Source organism: Pteropus medius, unplaced genomic scaffold, assembly GCF_902729225.1.
Source record: "Pteropus medius unplaced genomic scaffold, Ma_sr-lr_union100, whole genome shotgun sequence".
Lineage (NCBI taxonomy): Eukaryota > Metazoa > Chordata > Mammalia > Chiroptera > Pteropodidae > Pteropus > Pteropus medius.
The window spans coordinates 25,628-51,030 of record NW_024344240.1 but is presented as its reverse complement, the minus strand read 5'-3'; the positions used below and the strand labels follow the sequence as shown (position 1 = coordinate 51,030).

Below are 25,403 nucleotides of genomic sequence, written 5' to 3'. Positions count from 1 at the left end.
TTGTTGTTTCTAGGAAATATCTTGGGACGTCTCTCACTCTGCCATGTTTCCACCAACTTTGATTTGGTCACCAGCAGGATGAACAGAGCCTCTATCATCTACGCCAATTTTTTTCATGCTAGCGTGTCTCTTTATAAGTGAGGGGAATCTTTTGCAGAGGCCCCCAGCAGCCTTTCCACAAGTCTGCTTGTTCAAAATCAGGTCACGTACTGTTGAAACCAACTGTTGGCAAGAGGAATACCACCACTAGCCCTTGACCAATCAGGATTCACACTGGGGTGAGGGAGGATGTCACTTTCCTGAGCAGATGCCTGTGCTAAGCGTGAACTTGAACAGAATTAGGATTGTGTCAGCAAGGAAGAATTGGATGTGGGGATTCTACTAGAATGACTGTGCCCTAAGGAAAAGGACACAACCAGACTTTTCAGGCATTACTGGACACTGGCTTTGACTGACACTAATTCTCAAACACCCAAAATATCACTTGGTCTACCAGTTAGAATGCGGGCTTGTGGAGGTTAGGTGATCAATGGGGTTGTAGCTCAGATCTGGCTCACAGTTGGTGCAAGTAGTTCCTTGAGGCCCTCCTGTGGTTATTTCCCTAGTTCTGGAATGCATAATTGGAATAGATACATTTGGGAACTGAAAGAATCCCCACATTGGACACCTGACCTATGATGTGAGGGCTGTCATGGTAGGAAATGTCAAGTAGATGCCATTAGAACTACCTCTAATTATAAACATAGTAAACCAAAAGCAGTACCACATTCCTGGAGGGATTGCAGATTAGTGCCACTGGAAGGATGCAGGGGTGATGGTTTTGCCACATCTCCATTTAACTCACCTATTATGCCTATGCAGAAAACAAATGGATTTTGGAGAATGACAGGAGATTATTGGAAGCTTAACAAGGTGGCGACTCCAATTGCAACTGCATTTCCAGATGTGGTTTTAATGCTTAAGCAAATGGACACATTCTCTGGCAACTGGTACGTAGCCATTGGCTTGGCAAATACTTTTTTTCTTAATACCTCTTAGTAAAGACCCCAAGAAATAGTTTATGTTCACCTGTCAAGGCCAGTAATACATTATTCCCTATTTTCCTTCAGGGGTATATGTCAGAATTTAGAGCTCAGGAATCATGATTTCCTTTCACCTCCACAAGGCATCATATTGATCCATTACATTAAAGATATTATGCTGCTTGGACTTGATGAGCAGGCTTGGACTTGATGTGATATGAGCTGCTTGGACTTGATGTGATATGAAGCATAATGAGTTCAATGTTTTTAGATTCCACATGTAAGTGAGATCATACAATATTTGTCTTTTTCTATCTGGCTTATTTCACTTACTATAATGCCTTCAGGGTTCATTGATCTTTTTTTTGTAATATAATTTATTTAATTTTAGTTTATATAATTAAACTTTAATAATGGTCTTGTTTAACAACTACCTCACAACATTTCTGACATGTCAGCAATTGAGCCTGGCGACCTGTGGCTGACTAGTAGGGACTTAGAGCCCAACCTTCTCTTTCTGAAAAGGTGGGGAATCCAGGCCCAAACAGAAGGCAGACACTGGTACTCACAGTCGTAGAAAGCATGGCCAGGACTTGTGCTAGGGATTTCAATATATTATCTCATTTAACTCTCCCAGCATGCTCAGAAGGTTGCGGTTATTAAGAGATTCTTGTTATCATTTTATAGAGGAGGAAACCAAGGCAGAATAACAGCAGGTTTCAAAGAACAGAAAGTAAACCTTACTAAATCCTAGTTCAAATTCTGGCTCTGCACTTGGAAGAGGTGAGACCTTGGCCAAGTTCCCCACTACACTGGGCCTCAACTTCCTTGCATGAAACACAGTGCTGATTCTACGTCCTTTCTGGATGCTGTTTGCCAGGACCTGGTCCAAGACTTGGTATAGGGTAGATGCTCTGTGGTCACTTCTTAATTATCATCAGAGAGGCTGAGCAACTTGTCCAAGGTATTGTATTGTTGAGTACAAAAAATGGAGGAGGATTTTGACTTGCCCAAAGCAGTTTAGTAAGGAATAGAGGGGTGACTGAAGTTGACAAGTCAGGGCACAGGAGATTTGCAGGTGAAATGGGAATCAGAATGACCCTTTCATTTCTCTATACTTTACAAGGTGACCAGATGCCAAACCCCTCTCCCATGGACTGGTTATATTCCCCCAGAAGGCTGGAATAGGAAATAGACAAGTGTGTGGCTTGTTTATGCTCTGTCCCTAAAGGCCGCTGCCTTGTAGAGTTCTTGTTGACAACATTCAGGGAATTCCATCTTGGCATTCCCACCAGGGATGGTGTCAAGAGGCAGAGGGATGGCCCTTCCCCAGCTCTCCTAGGATAGTCTGATGAGGAGGCAGGACCATAAGGCATCAGCAGCTTGGCCCACTGGGAGAAGCTTGGCATGGCAGAGGCTCCCTCTATCTGGGCTCCAGGACCTGAGAACCAAGGCCTTCAGGAGCCAGGGCAGGCATGGCCGAGTGCAGACAGCCGCACAATGGAGAGAAGGCAGATGCTTCTGCCTCCAAACTCTGAGAAACATAGGGTTTTTCTGGAGACTAGGTTGCTTGAAATACCGGCTCCCTAGACTCAGGTGCCCACGGGGCTTCCTGTTCAGTCTCTTTCCCGTGAGAGCAAGTGACAGCCTCTCCGTGACTTATTTCTGCGGATACCCGAGGGGTGCGATGGTTGCTGGGCTGGGGCTGTGCACAGGATCCAGGCATCTGTGGAGGTTAGAGGTCAGAAGTGGCCAGGTCATCCGGGTCTTTTCTGTGTCTATACCCCAGTAACCCTCCATCCCCCTTCCCTAATTCCCTAGTATTCTCTTCTTACTACTTCGTAGCTCTATCCCCTCCCATTCCTTCTTTCTTCCTAGACCTTTCTTTTTTATTCATTTATTTATTTAATGAATATTTGTTAATGGTTCCTATATGTCGAGCCATGTTCTAGACTTCAGATACAGAGAAATGAATAAAATAATTCCCTGAGTTTAAGGATCTCCATGAAAGGACAGTCATGGTTATCCTGGGACAAGCCTTTAACAATGACAGTGTTTACTATGATCAGGACCCACTGCCTAGGTTCTCTAGAGACCTGAGATAGTGTAAATTAAGACAGAGAATGCTTGATAGACAGTGTCTTAGAAGACCCTTTTTAAAAACGAAATGATATGTCCCATCTCATGGAAATCAAATTCAACTCAGAGGGAGGCTGTTATAAAGATTTACCAAGCTCCAGAATGATAATTTCCAAGTCTCGTTCCATTAATTTCCTCTGCTTCCAGCGCAATCCCACAGCTTTTTACATCCAAGTGATGGGAGCTGATGGAGGAAAACTTATCACGAGATAGTTTGTGGCTACCACATAAGCCCTTTCTTCTAGGAAGATTCTGATCATGTCTCGTCCAGTAGCCATACCTCCTAGACTATGGTATTATAGTATTTCATGCAGATAGGGATGTTTGCATTCTTTACCTTTCCCACTTAGAGCCTGTTTGCTGGAAGCAGGCAAAGATAATGATTGAACATACAATGCAATATACATATGATATATAATTGAAACTTGAAACCTATATAATTATATTAATTATATAGTATACATATGATATATAATTGAAACTTGAAACCTATATAATTCTATTAACCTCAATAAATTAAAAAATAAAAGAAGAGTTGGATCTGAAGCCAGACAGCCTCAGTTCCAATCCCATGTCTACCACACCAACCATATAATTTGGAACTAATCACTTACACACTCTGTGCTTTAGTTTTTCATCCAAAAAATAGAGGTAATAATACTTAACTGAGGATGTGATAAAGTTAGTGTGATGTTGCCTTGCACACAGAAATTACTCATTAAATATTATCTATTATTATTATTATTATTATTATTATTATTATTATTATTATTATTGAAATGGAGGTTATAAACTCACACATATATCCATACTTTATTACAAATATCCCAACTGAATTAGCTGGAACTAATAGAAGAGGAAAAAGTTTCTCCTGAATAGTAGATCTCAAGCTTTATATGAGAACCCTCTGGGATACTAGAATTATAACTTACCAGTAAGCACAGGCAGCTGTGAGAAATAGCGAAAGCATCTAATCAAGATTTGGGAGTAGGAGATGGTGGGATAGGAAGGCTTCATGGTAGGATGATACCTGGAATTGAGTCGTAACGTGGGAGTAAGGATTGGACATGCAACAGAGTATGTGTGGGCAGCAGGGATACAGCTGGTGGTACTCTTTCGTACTGAAGAGCTAGGCAAGGGCCTGAAGGTGTGACAGCGATAGAAACTGAGCCTATTTGTTTGGTGATTATGCTTGTATGGGTAGACATGGGATAGGAGAGAGAGTGGGTGCTGAGGCTGAAGAAGTCTTCAGGGGGCAGATCATTTAGAAAGGGCTCCGTGTATCTGTCTAGAGTGATGAGGCATTGGGAACTCTTAAAGGGTTTTAAGCAGGGGACAGACAGAAGCAGTGTTGTATTTTGAAAAACCACTTAAGGTAGTTCCTATGGATAAAGAATTGAGAGAAGAGACCAGAGGCCAGGAGACCAGGGAAGTATTGATGTATGAATGCAGATGAGAAATGATGGGCTTCTGATCCAGGGCAAATGAAGGGGTGGCTCTGAGGGATATGTGTGTGGTCAATTGGTTAGGTGAGGGGGGTGGGACAGACTTAGTGAAGACTGAGACTGGCTTGAAATGTCCTTTGAGTCTCTACTCTCACCAAAGATAACCTCTATATGAACCTATCACAATGTTTTTATCCATTATGCTGTTGATCGAAACTTGTGTATTTCCTTATTTGAGGCTATTTTGACTAGTGTTTTGAACATTTTTGTGCATGTCTTTTCTTGAACATATGTATGTATATATAAATATGTGGGGATTAGTTCAGGAAGCGAATTTCTGGGTAATATGGTATGCATATGTTCACTTTTAGGAGATACCACCAAACATTTTCCAGAGGGAATGTACAAATTTACTCTTCCATCAGCAGTATAAGGAAGTTCTGGTTACTCTAACCAACAACAGGTGTTTTATTTTTTTTTCACGTAACTCTTCTGGTGGGTGTGTAATGATGTTACATTGAGGTCTTAGTTTGCAATTCCTGGATGACTAATGATGTCGATCACCGTTTCACTTGAGTAATGGCTATTTATGTAGTCTTACTCTTGAGTATCCTTTGGTTGTTAATGCGTAGGAGTTTTTATTATAAATATAAACATTTTAAATTCGTCATTTTATTGTAACATGTTTCATGATTTTTTCTCTATGATTTGTTCTTTTTGTGTCTGGTTTCAGAAATCTCCGGGCACTGCAAGGTGATGTAGATATTTTTCTGTGTTTGTGTCTAAAATGTATTGTTTTACCTTTAGCATTTAAGTCTACAATACATCTGAAATTGCTTTTTGTTTACCATGTGAGGTAGGATTCGAAGTTTGTTTCTTTGTGAATGTCCATATAATCCAGCAGAATTTATTAAAAAGACCATCCTTTCCTCCTTGCATTATAGGATCAACTCTGTCATAACTGTGGTGACTGTACATTCATGGGTCGGTTCTGAACTTTATTCTGCTTGATCGATCTATTTGTTTGTTTTTCTGCCACTTTCATGCTCACTACATATTATGGCTTTATAGTAAGTCTTAGTTTCTGGAAAGCTTTGTATTTTTTCTTCAAGATTCTTCCAGTTTTCCATATAAATATTATAACCAGGTTGTCAATTTGTGTAGGAAAGAAAAAACTGCTGGGATTTTGACTGGGATTGCTTTGAACCTTAAGTCAAATTTCCATCTTTATAATGTTGAATTGTTTTACTATGAACATGGCATATTCCTCCACTTAATTAGGTCTTTCTAATTTCTCTAAATCATGTTTTCCTGCACATATTTCATTAGATCTATTACTACATATTTGGTTTTTAAAAATCTTACAAATTATTTTCTGGTTGCTAGTATAGATAAATCCATTGGATTTTTGTATGTTTGCATGTTAATTTCAGTTTGTCTTTGAGTTCTTTTAGATTTTCTACCTATGCAATTATGTGGTCTGCAGAAAATGACAGTTCTTTCTTCCTTTCCAATCCTTTGGTTTTTCATTTCTTTTCCTTGACTGATTTCACTAGCTAGGACCAGCAGTACATCAGTTATTGGAAATGGTTATGGTGAACATTTTGTTTCACTTCTAATGCTAGGGAGTAAGTTATCAATACTTTACCATTCAGTATGACATTTGCTGTGGGTTACTTCTTTTATTGGAAATAATATTTATCACATTTAGAAGGAACTCTTCTATTCCTAGTTTTTGAATGGGTTTATTTCTAGTCTTAATTGATTGTTGACATTTACCAAATGCTCTTTCTGTATCTATTGATTATATACTTTTTTCTCCCTCCTTCCATTAACAAGATGAATTCCATTATTAGCTTCTCAAATGCCAAATCAAACTTGAATTCTTCTACTAAACACAGTTTGATTGTTGATATATTTTCCTTTTAATGTCGCTGAATTCAATTGGCTAATATCCTGTTCAGGAGTTTGCCACAATGCTCGAGAGGGGTCTGTTTCTAAGTTTTCCTTCTCGTAATGTCTTTGTTATTTTTTCATATTTAGTTCATGCAGGTCTCTTAAAATGATCTAGGGGAAATTTAAATCTTTTTCTATGCCTTGGAAGAGTTTGTTATGATTGGTATTATTCCTTTCTTAAATGTTGAAAGAATCCACCAGTAAAGTTATCTAGGCCTGGAGTTTTCTTTCTAGGAAAGTTTTAAATAATAGATTCGATTTTTTTTGAAAGACAGTGCAGTCTTTTGACTTTTGTTTTTTCTTGTGTCAGTTTTGGTAATTTGTCTTTTTTGAGACATTTGTTCATTTCATTTAATTGTCAAGTGAGTTGGTATGAAGTGTTTGTAATTTTTAAAATTATCTTTAAATGACTATAGGATCTGTAGTAATGTTCTTCCTTCATTCCTGATGCTAGTAATTTGTGCTTTATTTCTTTTTCTTTATCAGTCTTTCTAAGGACTTATATATTAATTATCTGAAAGAATGAATTTTTGGCTTTGTTGATTTTTCTCCAATGTAAGTTGCATTATCATTTACTTATTTTCTGCTCTTTACTATTTCATTCCTACAAGTTCTTTTTGGATTTGATTTGTAGCTTCTTGAGATGGAAGGTCAGCTAATTAATTTTTAGCCTATCTTTTATTCTAATACACACATTTAAATCATGAAGGAAGGAAATAAATTCCCAATAAGCACTGACAAAGTTTTATTTCCATCATCATTTAGTTCACTATATGCTAATTTTCATTTGAGTGTTTTTTTGTCCAATACTTTATTTAGCAGTATATGTTAATTTAAAAGAGGTTGGGTATTTCCATAGGATATCTATTTTGAAATTGATTTCTAGCCAGTTTTATGGTAATCTGAGAATATATTCTAAAGTATTTTCATTATTTAGATTTTTTTGAGCTTACATGTATAATGCAGCATATAATTAATTTTGAAAAATGTTTTATGACGCTATGAGATGTTTCCTTTTTAGTGGTATATTTTCTTCCATTCTTTCATACTAGTCTGTCTTTGTCTGAATATTAAGGTATGTTTCTTTTTTCTTCCAAGCTTTACTGGAGACATAACTGGTATAACATTGTGTAAGTTTAAGGCAATATATTTATATGTTGCAAAATGATTTAGGTATGTTTCTTGCATACAATATGTAGGGTTTTTTTTTTAAAGCAGTTTGAAAATAGGGCATTTATTAAAATATTTAGCAATTTGCATTTATAGTAATTATCTACATACTAAAGTTCATATTTACTATCTTTCCACTTATTTTCTATTTGACCTACCTGTTTTCTGTTTGAAGTAACATCCTGCTGCTATCACTACACAGTGCCCCGCTAGCACCCTCTATTGCCAAAGGCTCACATTTTCAATTGACAAGAGTAATGTTCATAGGATGAGGAGAGGCTTGCAGCACATTCAGGCACATGGTCTCTAAGGGAGATGGAAACTTCATTTCTAAAGGTTTGGGGACTAGAACAGATATGGAGTAAATTGCTGGTTGCTAGATATTTGAGTGACCAGTTTGTCCACTGAGCGGTGTGGATAAAGACTGGGGAGATTGTATATGATCAGTTTAACGTTATTGTTTTAAGCCATTGTGTTAGATGCTTCATACACATTGCCTCTACTCCTTATAAAAACCATGAGAGATGAGTATTATTAGCCACATTTTACAGATGAGGAGACTGAGGCTCAGAGAGGTTAAGTAACTTGTTCAAGACAGCAAATGAGTAGTGGGGCCAGAATTAAAGTCCTAGCCTATCTGCCTCCAGGACCGACATTCTTGCTAAACGACTGTACTTTACATGGTACTTAAATGAGAATGATTCTCTTACAGGCCCCACCATGTGGATGCTTCCAAGGCAGAACCAAAGCTGGGTTTCTGAATTTATCCTGCTTGGCTTCTCCAGTGACCCCATGTCCAAAAGGATCCTCTTCATTGCCTTCCTTCTCCTCTACCTGAGCTCAGTCCTGGGCAATGGGCTGATTGTCACCCTGATCTACCTGAACATGCATCTTCATACTCCCATGTACTTCTTCCTCTGTATCCTCTCCCTGTTGGACATGAGCTACATCACTACCACCATGCCCCAGATGTTGGTACATCTTCTTGCTCATTCTCAGACTATCTCCTTTGCTGGCTGTTGGCTACAGATGTATATGTTTGTTGCTCTGGGCTTGACTGAATGCATTTTATTTGTAGTCATGGCTTATGACTGATACATAGCCATCTGTCACCCACTGCATTATACTGTCATCCTCAGCTGGGGCCTGTGTGCACGCCTGGCAGCTGGGGCCGGGGCCTGTGGTTTCTTCTTCTCTCTGATCCATACTTTCTTCACCATGAGGCTGCCATACTGTGGACCCAACATGGTCAACCACTACTTATGTGAAGGCCCCTCGGTACGAAGCTTGGCTTGCATGGATACCCATCTCATTGAGATGGTGGACCAGGTTATCAGTGTGCTCATAGTTGTTGCCCCGCTGTTTCTCATTTTTGCCTCTTATATCCGCATTGGCCAGGCCATTCTCAAGATCAAGTCTACACAAGGCCGCTGCAAGGCTTTCTCCACCTGTGCTTCCCACCTGACTGTGGTCACACTCTTCTATACTCCAGCCTCGTACATCTACATGAGGCCCAACTCCAGTTCTTCCCCTGAGCAAAACAAGTATATCACACTCTTTTACAATGTCTTCAACGTCCTGCTCAACCCTTTGGTCTATAGTCTGAGGAACAATGACATCAAAGTGGCTTTTCTCAAAGTGATCGGGCAGGGTCGCATGAACTCATGAACTGGGAGCCAGGAGGGGCCTGGGGTAGAATGTCCAATGCTGAAGAAAGGAATAACATCTATAGTGTACACAACCAACATTGTTCATTTGCACCAAATTAGTGCTCCGTCAGAGGAACAAATGTGGCACATAAAATCAACATGGCTGTCTTGGTGAGCTTGCTCCACTGTGGTACAATAGATTACAGCAGCAAGAGTTCTTTTACTGTTCATGTTCCATGTCAGTAATAGGTGTCCTGTGTCCTTCTGCCATTGGATCTTGGGTTCAGCCTGAAGAAAGGGTTGCTATCTGAAATATGCCATGCTTAGGACACAGGGAAAAGAATAATGGCTGACATAGATGATGACTCTTTAATTTCTGTTCAGAAGTGACACACATCTCTTTGCTCACATTTTATTGGCCAAAGCAAGTCACATGGTCAAGCCTAATGGTAAAAGGGGAGGAAGTATCTTTTTTCCCCAGAGAAAAGTAATGCAAGTCACATGGCAATGGTTATGGATATATAATCCCTCTACAGCAAGAGCAGTAAATAATGAAGTTGATAATGTAATGTAACATAATGGCACTGGAAGCAATAGAATACATGAAACCCACATGAAACATGGTAACTGTAAGATGTAGTACAGGAACACAGTAGAAGAGTAAGGTGAAGTAGGCATGCGGTGTTACATGTAAACAATAAATATCTGTAGACAACATTGAAAATAAGCCAATGGTATATGGAAACAATGCAGCTCATGGACCTGATGTGGTGCATGGAACCAATACAGCTCAAGGAACTAACACAGTGTACTCTGCATTGTGTTGTGGAAGGACACGGAACCTAAAAATTAAGTGACCTGGGTTCTAGCCCACGCTTGCCAACTTGTTTTGTGACTTTGGACAATTTACTTCCTTTATCTGGGTCTTACTTTATTCATCTATAAAATGAGCACTTTAAATTTAATGGTCTCTCTCTCTAAAATTCCATATCCTGGTAGGTGGAGTGCATGAAATTGCAATAAACTTGTAAATCCTCTGTAAACCATTAGATGAATAAATAAACCACAGAAAAATAAGAGTTCCTCTTGTGTGTTATCCATCTGTAAACGATATGGGCAGCACATATAGCAGTGACTTATTATTTCAAGAAATCTAAATGACATATAGATTTCTCTAAGAATCCTGGCACAGAGCCTCGGAGTCAGCATAGACATGCGGGTCTCTTCCAGGCTCCAGCGGACCTCTGGGATAAGTCAATTTAGTTTCAGCATTTCTTATGCATACATTAGGGCCCAGCCAGTATGAGACCCCATGGAAATCAAGAGAGGTATGTGGAGAAATTTGCAGTCATGAAACTGTAATCCAGAATCCAGTGACCTGTGGTGACCGATGAACTCACAGCAGTAAAGTTCCCTCAGTGGGTGTCAGATGCAGAAGACCAGGTTATAGCTCACCCCACTTCTACCCACCACCGCACACCTTAGCACTTTGTAAGCCCTCTGGAGGTTGGAGTAAGAGAGAGGAGGAGGAAAACCCAAGAAGATTAAATTATTTCTCCCACCAGTGGAATAATAGCATAAAGTAGAAATTAAGTTTAATTATTGAAAAACCAAGCTGCAGAATTCTGAGGAAATAAACAGAGTTAAATGATAGAGAAAAATGGAACAGGGAAATCTACTTATCAAGAGCTGACATGTAGACCATTGAGAGAGAAGAAGATTTAGCTGATGCCTGAGGATGAGAAGGAATCACCCGTTCAAATAGCCAGGAGAAGGGCATTTCAGGAAAGGGGACAGCAGGCACAAAGGCCCCACGTCGAAAGAGGATTCCATTGTCCATGGACCTGGAAGAAGGATCATATAGTAATAATAAGGGCCCCATAAGAAGAGCCCTATTACAAAATTCACTCTGAGTTAGGTGAGAATGCTTGGGTTCTTCTTATGGGAGTGGAGCAGTTTTAGGGATGACAGATTCCACTGTGGGTGTGACTTGAGGTGACTGGAAAGGAGATGGGAGCAAAGATCATTGGGGTTGAGAATGTCCGAGACTCACAGTCCCAGAGTGAGAATAAAGAATCACTCTTTTAGAGAGCTGCAGGGGATGTGGTGTTCTCAGGGAGAATTCCAGGTTAAGGATGTTTGGGAGGGGAAGTCGCTGATTATGGTGCCGAAGCTGACAAAGAAGAACTAGGGAAAGAACTGGAGAACTCTGTGCTTGGAATTTACACATATTTATTGTACATAATCATTCTCTTATTTCTTATCACCATTTAAAAGATATTCAATACATATTGGATGCTAACATATTGTTTTCAGGTAACAGACTATTCAGTGAGATTATGGTTGAATTTGAGGAGTAATTAATATAGTCTATGATCTCCTTCACTTATAAGGAGAGATGTATATTGTTAGGTAAAAATATTGAGTTTTGTTTGTTGGAAAGGAGTTTGATCGTTCATAGAGGGATACATATGGAAGCTGATTAGCCGAAAGTCTGGACTGTAACAGTTACCATTTTTTACCTCTCGGTTCCAAATGCAGCTTTCAATTTATACTGTCTAATAAACAGAAAAATTCCCTTAAATATTTCTCTTTTAAAATAAGCATGATGTTAAACTTTCTTAGAACGCCTGGAGGGACACTGCAGGAAGAATGAGTTTCTCTGCATTTTCCAGCCTGGGCCACTGGTGACCCAGAAGACCCAATGACCTTGGAATCTCAGTCTGGCTGCCCTCTAATTGTGGAAATCTGAGCTCCACACTGCCTGATTCCCTCCAGAAGCCCTGGAGTGTTCTGCACGCAGCCACCTTGTGCACTTGCATCAAGCCTCTACCAGCATGTATACAGCACCTGTAGTCTACAGGGTCACAGAATGAGAAGTTATTCCACCTGCAAACACATGCAGTATGGAGGCTTTCTATCCCATTAGCACCCAGCTTCTAACTGTATGTTCACACCAATGTTTGCTAATTGCGAGCTCCCTTACTGACACTCTAGAAGGTGGCCTATGCTTCACAACTCCAGAGGAACTCTGGCTTTGCCAAACCTGTGAAATCATCTGCCTTTCACATGGAACACATTTTCTCCAATTAGGTCTGAATTTCTCCCAGGTGAGTCCTAACTTGACTTCTATCCCTTGGCCCTTGGATACCACATAGTGTTTCCTTATGTCTTATAGTTACTCTCATCATAGTTAATATTTCTTTATATTAAATCTCCCCTGTTTAACTTATTGAGTAGTTTCTATCTCCTTATTGGACAAAAACAGTTATAGTCTCTCTAACACTTCAAAGTAAGTATTATATTCTCCATTTTACCGAAGAGAAAAACTGAAGCTCAGAAAACTCATGTTCAGTGTGCTTAGGGAGTCATATCCTAAGCCCACAATTAGTAAATGAAGGGGCTGAGATTTCAAATCTGTTCTGTCTATTCCATGTCTTGTTGCTACCACCCAAAATTTTCAACCATTGGGCTTCCATCTATGTCTTATGTTCCTTTCATAATGAGCATCATCTCCTCTTCATAGAGGTTTCTCTCTGAAGTTCTGTTTCCTAAAAATAAGGCATATCCCAAATCTTCCCTTTGTCCACCATCTCCTACCATTGTACTACTATCTTGATGTAGTCTGGATACATGATCAACTCTTATAATGTTTCTACTACCCTTATCTTTGCCTTGTGACTTCGGGACCTGGTGCATCCTGCTGATCTTTCTGTATGGCTCCTGCCAGCTCTCTCTCCCAATACCTCAGCATCTCTCCTAATCCCCCTTCCTTATTACATTCCAAAGCTTGTTCAGCAAATGTCCTACAACCAGCTATGAAATGTGAAGTCAAATAAAATCCTTCCTCATACAAGTTATAATCATCACAATGCCACCAATACCACAATCATCATTAATTCCTTATTGAGTTCACAGCACTTCTCTGACATCTGGCTGCATTGAATCTGTGTCATCTCCGTCTGAACCATCACTTTTATTGAGAGCTCTTAGTTAATGAAGACTCAACAATTCTGATGCTAAAGAGGCTTAACATTAATCAGAAAGAGGCCTAATAGTTTGAATCAAATGCAAGTTCTTTCTTGGCACTCTGTCTACAGTTTGAGGATAGCCCAGCTGCAGAAGCCATCAACAAGTAGCAGACAGGTACCCACCTTCACATCTCCCCAAACAGAAGTCAATAATTTTTACCTGTCCATCAGGTTATAGGAGGGAATGGGGTGGTAACAGCACAGAACATGTAGTTTTAGGTCTGGCTGTGGCCTTCTGTGCTCCAGTGGCCTCACTCAGTGACCCTGCTCCAGCCTGTTAACTTGAGGAAAGGCTTCTTCACATCTTTGTTTCTGACACTATAGATGATGGTGTTGAGAAAAGCAAACATGACATTGTAGAACCTAGGCAGAGTCTTGTCCCACTCTAGGGAGGCATCGGCCCCAGGGTTCATGTACATGAACATGGTAGGTTCACAGAACATGGTTACCATGGTGATGTGGAAGGCATAGGAGAAAGCCTTGAGTCGACCCTGGGTCGAAGGGATTTCAAGATGGTGGCAAAGATGCAAATATAAGAGGTCAGAATGAAGGAAAGGGATACCAGGAGAAAGATGAATCCTAGAGTGAAATCAATTCAGTCACTGAGGGATGTGTCTGCACAGGCCAATTTTAGAGCAGCAGGAATCTCACAGAAGAAGTGATTGATCTCATTGGGGCCACAGTAAGGCAGCGCATTGTGAAGACAATGTAGACTAGAGAACAGCTGACACCCCACAATCCACAAAAGACCACCATAGCCCCATATAGCCATGGGCTCATGATAACCTTGGACCTAAGTAGGTGGCAGATAGTTAAATACCTATCATAGGCCATGACAGAGAACAGCCAGCCCTCAGTGATGCCCAGCACCAGAAAGATGTACTCTGCATCACACATCCAATGTAGAAGATAGTTTTCTTCTGGCAGGCCAGATGCACCAACTTCGGGGGCACAGTGGTGGTGATATAACTCATGTCCAGCATGGAGAGGACACTGAAGAAAAAGCACATGGGTGTGTGGAGGCAGGATCCAGGTGGATCTAGGTGACAATGAGCCCATTATCTGCAAATATAGAGAGGTAGAGGAAGAGAAAGATGTTGAAGAGGATTATATTAATCTGACTCCCTGGAGAAACCAGAAGGACGAGCTCAAACACAGAGCAGTGGTTCTCTCAGGAAAAATACTTCATTCTTCTTCAGTTGCAGAAAGAGAAAAGGACCTGCTAGTGGCCCAGCTTCGCCTCATATTCAAGTAACACAGTCATTCAGTTGCTGGGAAGGCCAGTGGTTATTTGGATTCTACTTAGGAATAATATCAGTTCAGAGATGGAGTTCTACTTGGGGTAAAGCTAAATTTGAGGAGGGGAGGGAAAACTTCATGGAAATTACGGTTTCTCTGCCCCAAATCTTTTTCCAAGACCTCCATGGTTTTATTTCATTCTGTCTATCAGCTCCCGCAAAGCCATCTGCTTTCTTTCCCTTCAGGAGCTACCAACACATAGTGCATTGCTTGGGGGCACTTTTCTCCTAGTCCTGGCTGAAGAATGAGACGATGAAGATTTGAAGTTCTCCTTCCTTTTATCTGGAGACAAGCAGTAAGAACACTTTCCTTTGAGGCTTTAAACATCTAATTACTCTAGTTATATAGACAGGGTGAGTCAGATATGTGGAGAAGATATATAACTCCAGAAACCTTAAAAGTATTTAGAAAGTTTTACCCAGGTCTGTGTATCTTGAATCTTTTGGCCTTCTAGAAGCTTCCTCACATCTGATTTTCTTTTAGGTGGTGTCTTTCACTGCTCTGCCTTTTCCTGGCCTTACCCATAACTAAAGGAAAGGGTCTTCGTGCTTGACCCTAAAGCTATAAGTGAGGCAGAATAACAGCTGTATTTTTTTTCTTTTTTGCTTGAAGACAGGTTTGGCATCTCTAAGTCCTTTCAGCCTGGTGGGAATACTTCTTCCAATGGTAAGCTTTTCTTTAGAGTCCCTTTCTCTCTTGGACCTGAGATTTGTGATAGCCAGTGAGCCCCAGTTAAAGACTGTGCTTGGGTTTAATTTATTTCTTCACAGTTAGCACTGATTCTGTGATGCCATAGAACGCGGTGTATTCTAGTGCAGGAGCATGGAATTTGGAATTAGAGGACTTGAGTTCAAGTCTTAGTACTTCTACTCTGGTCCTGTTCAAGCAATGAAACCTCTTTGACGCTCAATTTCCCAGGGAGAGATCCCATGAGAAGCAATACATGATATGTGTGAAGTACCTAGCATTGAGTCCAGCACAGGGCTGGAACTCAGTAATTCTAGTTACCATCAAATTCTCTTTCTCATGGTGTCACTTATCAGATGGTCAACATTTATCAAATGGTCAAGAAATGGTCTTTAGTGACCATTTGAGAAACGATACCATGAGGAAGAGAATTTGATGGACATCTTACCTATCAGGCCCTTTAATAGGAGCTGAAGAGAAATGGACAAACAAGATGTAGTAGTAAACTTGCTGACCCATGAGAGGATCAGACAAAAGGCCTAGGATGCATTGTGACCAGTTATGCTGGTGGGCAGGAGGATTTCTGGTTCACAACATGTGTAAGAGTTAAGGACTTGGCCGTCTCTCTACGCTCTTCTTCTTCCAGTTTTATCTAGACCTGATGCCTGGACTATTGCAGGAGTCTCTCAATACGCATCTCACTCCCAGTCCCTGCTACATACTTTGTGACTAGAATATAGCTTAGAATTGAAGAAAAAAGGAGAGTTCAGAGGAAAGAGGGATGAAGGGCCAGGGAGAGATGAATATGGGGCTCCAAGCTCACTATGACCCTCCTTTGAGCCATCACAGGTAATGGCCTCGGGCTGTGCCAGAGAGGAATGCCAGGACATCATAACCCCTTCTGAAGGTGGTTTCTTACCTCTGCTTCCCCAACAAGAGCACCACAGCTCTTCCCAATTTCAGTGTCTTCCTCCAGCTCAAAGACTGCCCTGAACCTTCAATCAACTCCTTTCCCTGACTTATCATCCCTACCTTTATCTCTCCTACCAGTGTCTTTTCCCATATCCTCAGTGGGCTGCAGAGGAGGCCAACTGCCTCAGTTCCATAGCAACATTTTTCACTCCCATCCACTTTTCTCCCCACCTCAAATGAGGAGAACAGCCAAAAGACAAATAACGAGAAAGAAAGAAAAAGAAATGGAGAAATCAATGAATATAGGAGGACAGAGGTCAGGAAGCTGAGCATATAGATGCTTAGGCTTGGAGGGTCTTGTGAATAGAAAGGAGGTGGATGAACACAGTGAGACAGAGAAAGGATCAGGTAGGGGAGCATCAGGCAGAGGATGTCTAGGGGTTGGTCTGCATGGCTCAGGCTTCTGCCAGTGCCCTTCCTTTCCTTACATGGTCCTGGGCTCTGTGAGGGATGAGCCAGGAGCCTGCTAGATTCCCATTTAATATTTGATCCTCAGGGAGGACAAATCAAGCAATTTCTTAATAAGCTTGTGTGCTGTGGGGTTCTCCAGGCCCCCAGCAGCCTTCCTCAGCCCTAAGCATGCATTTTAGCATCCGAACTGGCAATCAAGGGCTGTAAACACACAATACCACTCCTCCGCACCCCATAGGCCTCTACCTACTCCACCTCACAGTCCAAGGGGACTTATGTGTGAACATCAATTAGAGTAAGTGCACAGACAGAGAAGTACAGGGGCGAGGGCTAGGCAGGTATGCCAGGGAACGCTTTTATGGATCATAAAGAATGAATAGGTGTTTCCAGGCAGATTGTCAGGGAAGGACTCTATTCTGATCTCAGCCAGAGTGCCCTACTTCACTGTCTCCATCATGTTTGGTCCTGGCCTGAATTGCGTCTTGTCTTGTGATTCCAAAGTGTGTGACGTTATATAGGGAAAGGAATACGCCTCGAGCGGCTGTAAGGTCCTTCACGGAACCTGACTCATGATAAAGCAGCTGATGAATATTTCATGTGGAAGCAAAGCCCTGAACAGTAGAAAGACCTGAGATCAAATCCTGATTCTGCCACTTCTGGTGTATTATTGGACAAGATACTAGCCTCCTTGTGCTTCAGTTTCATCATCAGAAAAATGGAGCAATAACGGTATAGGGTAGTTGTGGGGATTAAATATGGTAAATTATTTAATTTATTAAATTATGTGGATTAAATAAGCAGTAAATTTGGTAAAACATGCATGTAATGTATGCTCAAACTTACTCCCCAGTGTATGTCGGATGGCTGATCAGTTCTCTTTGTCTTACATACATATATATATTTTTGTAATTAGACTCAGAGTGATCAGGGGCCACAACCACTCAGCCACCTTCCTCTGTTTATTTGATTGGGCAGGGTATACAGCAGGTCCTTCATAATTATAGTCAGAATCAGTCTCAAGTATAGATGGAGGAGATAGCTCCTTGGATAATATTATGAGAGCTGTCTGAAGTAGAGGTCTTTGATTTGAAGTCACCATCACCAGAGTATTAGTAGCACTCAGAGACATCAAATAGAGTCAGCTTGTTTTCAAACACTGTGTAGAACATTAGATTGTGACAGATTCTGAGACATGCCAAGGCTCAGTGAGAGACATCTGCCATGAGCACTGGATGGGGAGATTAGTGGAACATGCTGTAGATACTAGTATGGCGTTCAAAACGCTTCCATCAATTTTTCATCATTCCCTCTCTTATTATATGTTCAATTCAACTCAACAAACATTTACTGACATTACGCTATCACATTATATGCAGGTAAAATGACACATTGTCTGTGCCCTCCAGAGAGCTCATGGTCTACTGAGGAGAAAGAGTCAAAACATATCAGTACACTATGATACAAACTGTATTGGGAGATGTCTAACGTGCAGAGACAGGAAGGTTGATTAGCTCTGATTTTGGGAAGGGACATCATGATTTCTCAGGAGAACCCTTGCACTGAGTTCTGGATAATGACTACAAATTTACCAAATGGATAAAAGGCAGTGCATTTCTAACAGGAAATTGTAAGTACAAAGTCACAGAGAGTGCTATGGGAACACAAAGAAGAAAGAGACTCCATGGGAAGACTAAGGTAGAACTTCAGGAGGAGGGGCTATTGAGACTGGCACCCTGAAGGCCAAATGACTAGACTGGAACCTAGGGATAGTTCAAGGTCAGAGTAAGCCAGTGTTATGGGTTGACTTGCGCTTCGCAGAAAGATATGTTCATTATGATGACTTGGAACATGTATATATTATAAATGATTGCCACAATAGGGATAGTTAACACCTGTATCATTTCAATAATTACCTTTGTATATGTGTGTGTGTGTGTATGTGTGTAGAATATTTAAAATCACATTCTTCGTAATTTTCAAGTGTACAACACAGTATTGTTAACTATAGTCACCATGCTGTATTTTACATCTCCAGAGTTATTCATCTTATAATTGGAAGTTTGTACTCTTTGATCAACATCTCTCCATTTCTCCCACACCCCAACACCAGGGAACCACCATTCTGCTCTCTGTTCTATGAGTCTGGCTTTTTCAATTCCACATATAACTGAGATTACACACCATTTGTCTAACTTATTCCACTTAACATAATACTGTCAAGGTCTGTCATGTGCTCTCACTTCTCCCATGAGAGAATTCGCCAGCTGAGAAGGGCTGTCTTGGCACTGAGCTGTGCCTCCTTGGGGAAGCAGTGAATCTGCATAGTCAAACGGTTCCTTTTATCCCCTTCAGTGCTTCCAATCTTGGAGTGTGTGTGTGTGTGTGTGTGTGTGCGCGCGCGTGCATGCGCACGTGCCTCAGTGATGTGCTGGAATTTCTCCACTGGATTTCTGGATTTTCATAAAGGTACTCTCATCTATAGGTTATTGTCAAAATTAGTGTTCTTTCTGGAATAAGATGGTAGGAAACTTCTACTCCACTGCTTCGATATCAGTCCTCTCTTGTCTTTTAAATATGGGCATTTACAGCTATAAATTTCCCTCTAAGCATTGTTTTTGCTGCATCCCATAGTTTTGTTATGTTATGTTTTCATGTTCCTTAATCTCAAGGTATTTTCTAATTTTTCCTGTGATTTCTTTTTTGACCCATTGGTTTTTGGAGTGTGTCATTTAATTTTCAAATGTTTTGTATTTCCTTATTAATATTTTTTTCTCTATATATGTTATTTTATTTTTAAATTTTAATTAGCTTCAAATATATACTACATTGTTTAGACATCTGTATATTTAGTAAAATGATCCCCTCAATTGCTCCCTCCCTCAACAGACACTCCACTGAGAAAATGTATTCATGCTAATTGCATTCCCTATGCCATGCTCCCCATCTTTGTGACCATCCATCAGCTCTAAATTTGTAGTCCTTTAACCGTTCACCCCATTCTCCCAGTCCTCCAAACTCCCCTCTCCTCTGTCCATCACCAAATTGTCCCCTATATTTGTGAGTCTGTTTTTGATTAGTTTGTTCTTTTTATTTTTTAAATTCCACATACGCGTGAAATCATATAGTATTTATCTTTCTCTGTTTGACTTAAATACCTTCTAGGTTCATCTAGGCAATATCTTAAATATCTTTAAAAAACTTAAAAGTAAGACCTAAAACCATAAAAATTCCAGAAAACATAAGCAGTATACTTTCTGATATTGCTAATAGTAATTTCTTTTTGGATATATCCTCTCAGACAAGGGAAAGAAAAGAAAAATAAACAAATAGAACTACACCAATCTAAAAAGGTTTTGTACAGCAAAGTAAACCATCAACAAAACGAAAAGACAACCGACTAATGGGAGAAGATATTCGCTTATGATACATCTGATAAGCAGTTTATATCTAAAGTAGATAAAGAACTCATAAAACCCAACAACAACAAAAACAATCCATTTTAAAAATAGGCAGAAGACCTGAACAGATAGTTCTTCAAAGATATAGATGACCGATAGACGTGAAATGATGTTCAATGTCATTAATCATCAGAGAAATCCAAATTAAAAGCACAACAAGATATCACCTCACACCTATCAGAAGGCTATCATCAATAGATCAAAGAACAAGCGTTCTTGAGGATACGGAGAAAAGGGAAGTCTCATACACAGTTGGTGAGACTGAAAATTGGTACAGCCACTATGGAAAACAGTCTGGAGGTTTCTCAAACAATTAGAAATGGATATGCCTTTTGACCCAGCAATTGCACTTCTGGGTATTTATCCAATGAAAACCAAAACAATAATTCGTAAAGATCTATGCATCCCTAAATTGTTCATGGCAGCACAAATTACAACAGCAATGATGTGGAAGCCACCTAAATGCCCATCAACAGACGATTGGATAAAGAAGTTATGGTTCATATATACAATGGAATATTACCCATTAAGAAAATGAAATTTTACCATTTGCAACGACATGGATGGACCTAGAGGTTATGCTGAGTGAAATAAGGCAGACAGAAAGGTAAATACCATATGATTTCGCTGATATGAGGAATCTAAAGAACAAAAATAACAAACTAATCAAAAATAGACTCACAAATATAGAGAACAATATGGTGATGACCAGAGGGAAAAGGAGGTGGGGGGCTGGAAGAAAGGGGTGAAGGATTAAAGAAGTACATTAGGAGTTGATGAATGGTCAAGGGGATGGGGAACACGACATAGAAAATGCAGCTAGCATTAATGTAATGGCTAGGTAGACGGCCAGAGCAGAGAAAGAGCAAAGAGAGGAATCATTTTATAAACTATGTAGTTGTCTAACCCATGTATTGTATACTCGAAACTCATAATAAAATAAAATTTTTAAAAAAGAATGTAATGCCTGATGATCTGAGGTGCAGTTGAGGCGGTGATCCTAGCTCTCGGGAACGGCTGCATATACAGATGAAGCTGTGCTCACTCTCCTGACGCTCACCTTCTGCTGTGCAGCCCGGTTCCTCCCAGGCCATGGACTGGTACCGGTCTGTGTTCTGGGGATTGAGGACCCCTGATTTAGCTAATGAATAAATCTAGAACACTGCCCAGCATCCACCTCACACTGTGCTCATATTGTTGTTTTCCAGTTGTTGGCATATACACTCTATTTTTTGATGGTGATAGTATTATATCTTTGTAGTGTAATAGAGAATGAGAGGTGATCTGGGTTTCTATTTCACAGAACTATTTGTGAGTTTGGGGATTTATAGAGCTTTTGAGGGTGATCCTTCACGAAGTTCAGAGGTTTGCATTTATGCCCCTCAGTCATAAAAATATCCCACTTAGCAAAGGCTCAGCTCTCTCTGTTTGGGGAGGTGAGGTTGCAGATAACAACGTGGAAGTTTAGAAAATATATAAGGTCTTGAGAAGCTTGAGAATTTGTAAGGCCTGTGAGGATCTGACTCCAAGAGTAAAAATCACTATCAGGGCCCCTGCTCTGTGCCCCAGTAGAGCCAGGTTCCTACCAGTGTTACATTCTAATCATAGGGGCACCATGAGAGATGCACATTTTCCTTTTATTTGACTCCTCTGTGACAGTAAGAGAGTATACTGCTTGTCTCCAGATAAAAGGGAGGAGAGCTTCAAATCTTCATTGTCTCATTCTTCAGCCAGGACTAGGAGAAAAGAGCCCGCAAGCAATGCACTATGTGTTGGTAGCTCCTGAAGGGAGGGAAAGCAGATGGTTTTGCAGGAGCTGATGGACAGAGTGAAATAAAACCGTAGAGGTCTTGAAAAAAGATTTGGGGCTGAGAAACAGAAATTTCCATGAAGGTGTCCCTCCCCTCCTCAAATTTAGCTTCACCCCAAGTAGTCCTACATCTCTGAACTGATATTATTCCTAAGTAGGATCCAAATAACCACTGGCCTTCCCTGCAACTGAATGACCATGTTCTTGAATATGAGGCTAAGCTGGCCACTAGCAGGTCTATTTCTCTTTCTGCAGCTGAAGAAGAATGAACTATTTTTTCTGGGAGAACCACAGCTCTGTGTTTGAGTTGGTCCTTCTGGGTTTCTCCAGGGATTCAAAAGTTAATGTAATCCTCTTCAACATCTTTCTCTTCCCCTCCCTCTCTATATTTGCAGACAATGGGCTCATTGTCACCTTGATGCACCTGGACTCCGACCTCCACACACCCATGTACCTTTTCCTCAGAGTCCTCTACATGCTGGATATGAGTTATGTCACCACCACTGTGCCCAGAATTTGGTGCATCTGGCCTGCCAAAAGGAAACTATCTCCTACATTGGATGTGCGACCCAGATGTACATCTTTCTGGTGTTGGACATCACTGAGGGCTGGCTGTTCTCTGTCATGGCCTATGATAGGTATTTAGCTATCTGCCACCTACTTAGGTCCAAGGTTATCATGAGCCCATGGCTATGTGGGGCTATGGTGGTCTTTTGTGGATTGTGGGGTGTCAGCTGTTCTCTAGTCTACATTGTCTTCACAATGCGCCCGCCTTACTGTAGCCCCAATGAGATCAATCACTTCTTCTGTGAGATTCCTGCTGTTCTAAATTTGGCCTGTGCAGACACGTTCCTCAATACTGAATTGATTTCATTCTGGGATTCATCTTTCTCCTGGTACCCCTTTCCTTCATTCTGACCTCTTATATTTGCATATTTGCCACCATCTTAAGAATCCTTTCAACCCAGGGTCGACTCAAGGCTTTCTCCACCTATGCCTCCCACATCACCGTGGTAACCATGTTCTGTGAACCTGCCATCTTTATGTACATGAACCCTGGGGCCGATGTCTCCCGAGAGAGGGACAAGAAACTGTCTCTGTTCTACAATGTCATCTCTGCCTTTCTCAACTCCTATAGCATCATCTATAGTGTCAGAAACAAAGATGTGAAGAGGGCTTTCCTCAAGTTAACAGGCTGGAGCAGGGTCTCTGAGTGAGGCCACGGGAGCACAGAAGGCCACAACCAGACCTAAAACTACATGTTCTGTAGTGTTTCCACCCCATTCCCTCCTATAACCTGATGGACAGGTAAAAATTATTGACTTCTATTTGGGGAAATGTGAAGGTGTGTACCTGTCTGGTACTTGTTGATGGCTTCTGCAGCTGGGCTATCCTCAAACATCAAGAGACACAACTGTACACAGAGTGCCAAGAAAGAATTTGTATTTGATTCAAACTATTAGGCCTCTTTCTGATTAATGTTAAGCCTCTTTAGCATCAGAATTGTTGAGCCTTCATTAACTAAGAGCTCTCAATAAAAGTGACGGTTCAGATGGAGATGACACAGATTCAATGCAGCCAGATGTCAGAGAAGTGCTGTGAACTCAATAAGGAATTAATGATGATTGTGGTATTGGCGGCATTGTGATGATTATAACTTGTATGAGGAAGGATTTTATTTGACTTCACATTTCATAGCTGGTTGTAGGACATTTGCTGAACAAGCTTTGGAATGTAATAAGGAAGGGGGATTAGGAGAGATGCTGAGGTATTGGGAGAGAGAGCTGGCAGGAGCCATACAGAAAGATCAGCAGGATGCACCAGGTCCCCAAGTCACAAGGGCAAAGGTAAGGGTAGTAGAAACATTATAAGAGTTGATCATGTATCCAGACTACATCAAGTTAGTAATACCATGGTAGGAGATGGAGGACAAAGGGAAGATTTGGGATATGCCTTATTTTTAGGAAACAGAATTTCAGAGAGAAACGTCTATGAAGAGGAGATGACGCTCATTATGGAAGGAACATAAGACATAGATGGAAGCCCAATGGTTGAAAATTTTGGGTGGTAGCAACAAGAGATAGAATAGATAGAACAGAGTTGAAATCTCGGCCCCTTCATTTACTAATTGTGGGCTTAGGATATGACTCCCAAAGTACCCTGAACATGAGTTTTCTGAGCCTCAGTTTTTCTCTTTGGTAAAATGGAGATGATATTTACTTTGAAAAGTTAGAGAGACTCTAACTGTTTTTTTCCAATAAGGAGATAGAAATTACTCAATAAGTTAAACAGGAGAGATTTAATATAAAGAAATATTAACTATGATGAGAGTAACTATAAGACATAAGGAAACACTATGTGGTATCCGAGGGCCAAGGGATAGAAGTCAAGTTAGGACAGACCTGGGAGGGATTCAGAACTCATTGGAGGAATTGTGTTCCACGTGAAAGGCAGATGATTTCATTGGTTTGGCAAAGCCAGAGTTCCTCTGGAGTTGCGCAGTATAGGCCACCTTCTAGAGTTAGGTAAGGGAGCTGGCAATTAGCAAACAGTGATGTGAACATACAGTTAGATGCTGGGTGCTAATGAGACAGAAAGCCTCCATAGTGCATGTGTTTGCAGATGGAATAATTTCTCATTCTGTGACCCTGAAGACTACAGGTGCTGTATGCATGCTGGTAGAGGCTTGATGCAAGTGCACAAGGTGGCTGCGAGTAGAACACGCCAGGGCTTCTAGAGGGAATCAGGCAGTGCGGAGCTCAGATTTCCATGATGAGAGGGCACCAGACTGAGATTCCAAGTCATTGTGACTTCTGGGTTGCAAGCGGCTCTGGCTGGAAAATGCAGGGAACCTCATTCTTCCTGCAGTGTCCCTCCAGGCCTTCTAAGAAAGTTTAGCATCATGCTTATTTTAAAAGAGAAATATTTCAGGGAATTTTGCTGTTTATTAGATAGTATAAATTGAAAGCTATATTTGGAACCGTGAGGTAATAAATGGTAACCGTTACAGTCCAGACTTTCGGCTAATCAGCTTCCATATGTATCCCTCTATGAACATTCAAACTCCTTTACAACAAACAAAACTCGATATTTTTACCTAACAATATACATCTCTCCTTATAAGTGAAGGAGATCATAGACTATATTAATTACTCCTCAAATTCAACCATAATCTCACTGTATAGTCTGTTACCTGAAAACAATATAATGTTAGCATCCAATACGTATTGAATATCTTTTAAATGGTGATAAGAAATAAGAGAATGATTATGTACAATAAACATATATAAATTACAAGCATAGAATTCTCCAGTTCTTTCTCTAGTTCTTCTTATTCAGCTGTGGCACCATAAT

At 40.6% G+C, this 25,403-nt stretch overlaps 2 protein-coding genes and 1 pseudogene across 2 annotated transcripts; 2 read left to right on the top strand and 1 right to left on the bottom strand.

Moving 5' to 3' along the window:
• Positions 1-8,452: 8,452 nt before the first annotated feature.
• LOC120607414 (olfactory receptor 2A12-like) lies at positions 8,453-9,400 on the top strand. The gene is given in 1 exon segment (XM_039869318.1): positions 8,453-9,400. A coding segment is annotated over 1 exon segment (948 nt).
• Positions 9,401-13,663: 4,263 nt separating this feature from the next.
• On the bottom strand, positions 13,664-15,236 carry LOC120607383 (putative olfactory receptor 2B3; annotated as a pseudogene).
• Positions 15,237-22,314: 7,078 nt separating this feature from the next.
• LOC120607413 (olfactory receptor 2A12-like) lies at positions 22,315-23,266 on the top strand. The gene is given in 3 exon segments (XM_039869317.1): positions 22,315-22,561; positions 22,564-22,908; positions 22,911-23,266. Coding segments are annotated over 3 exon segments (948 nt in total).
• The last annotated feature ends 2,137 nt before the right edge of the window (positions 23,267-25,403 follow it).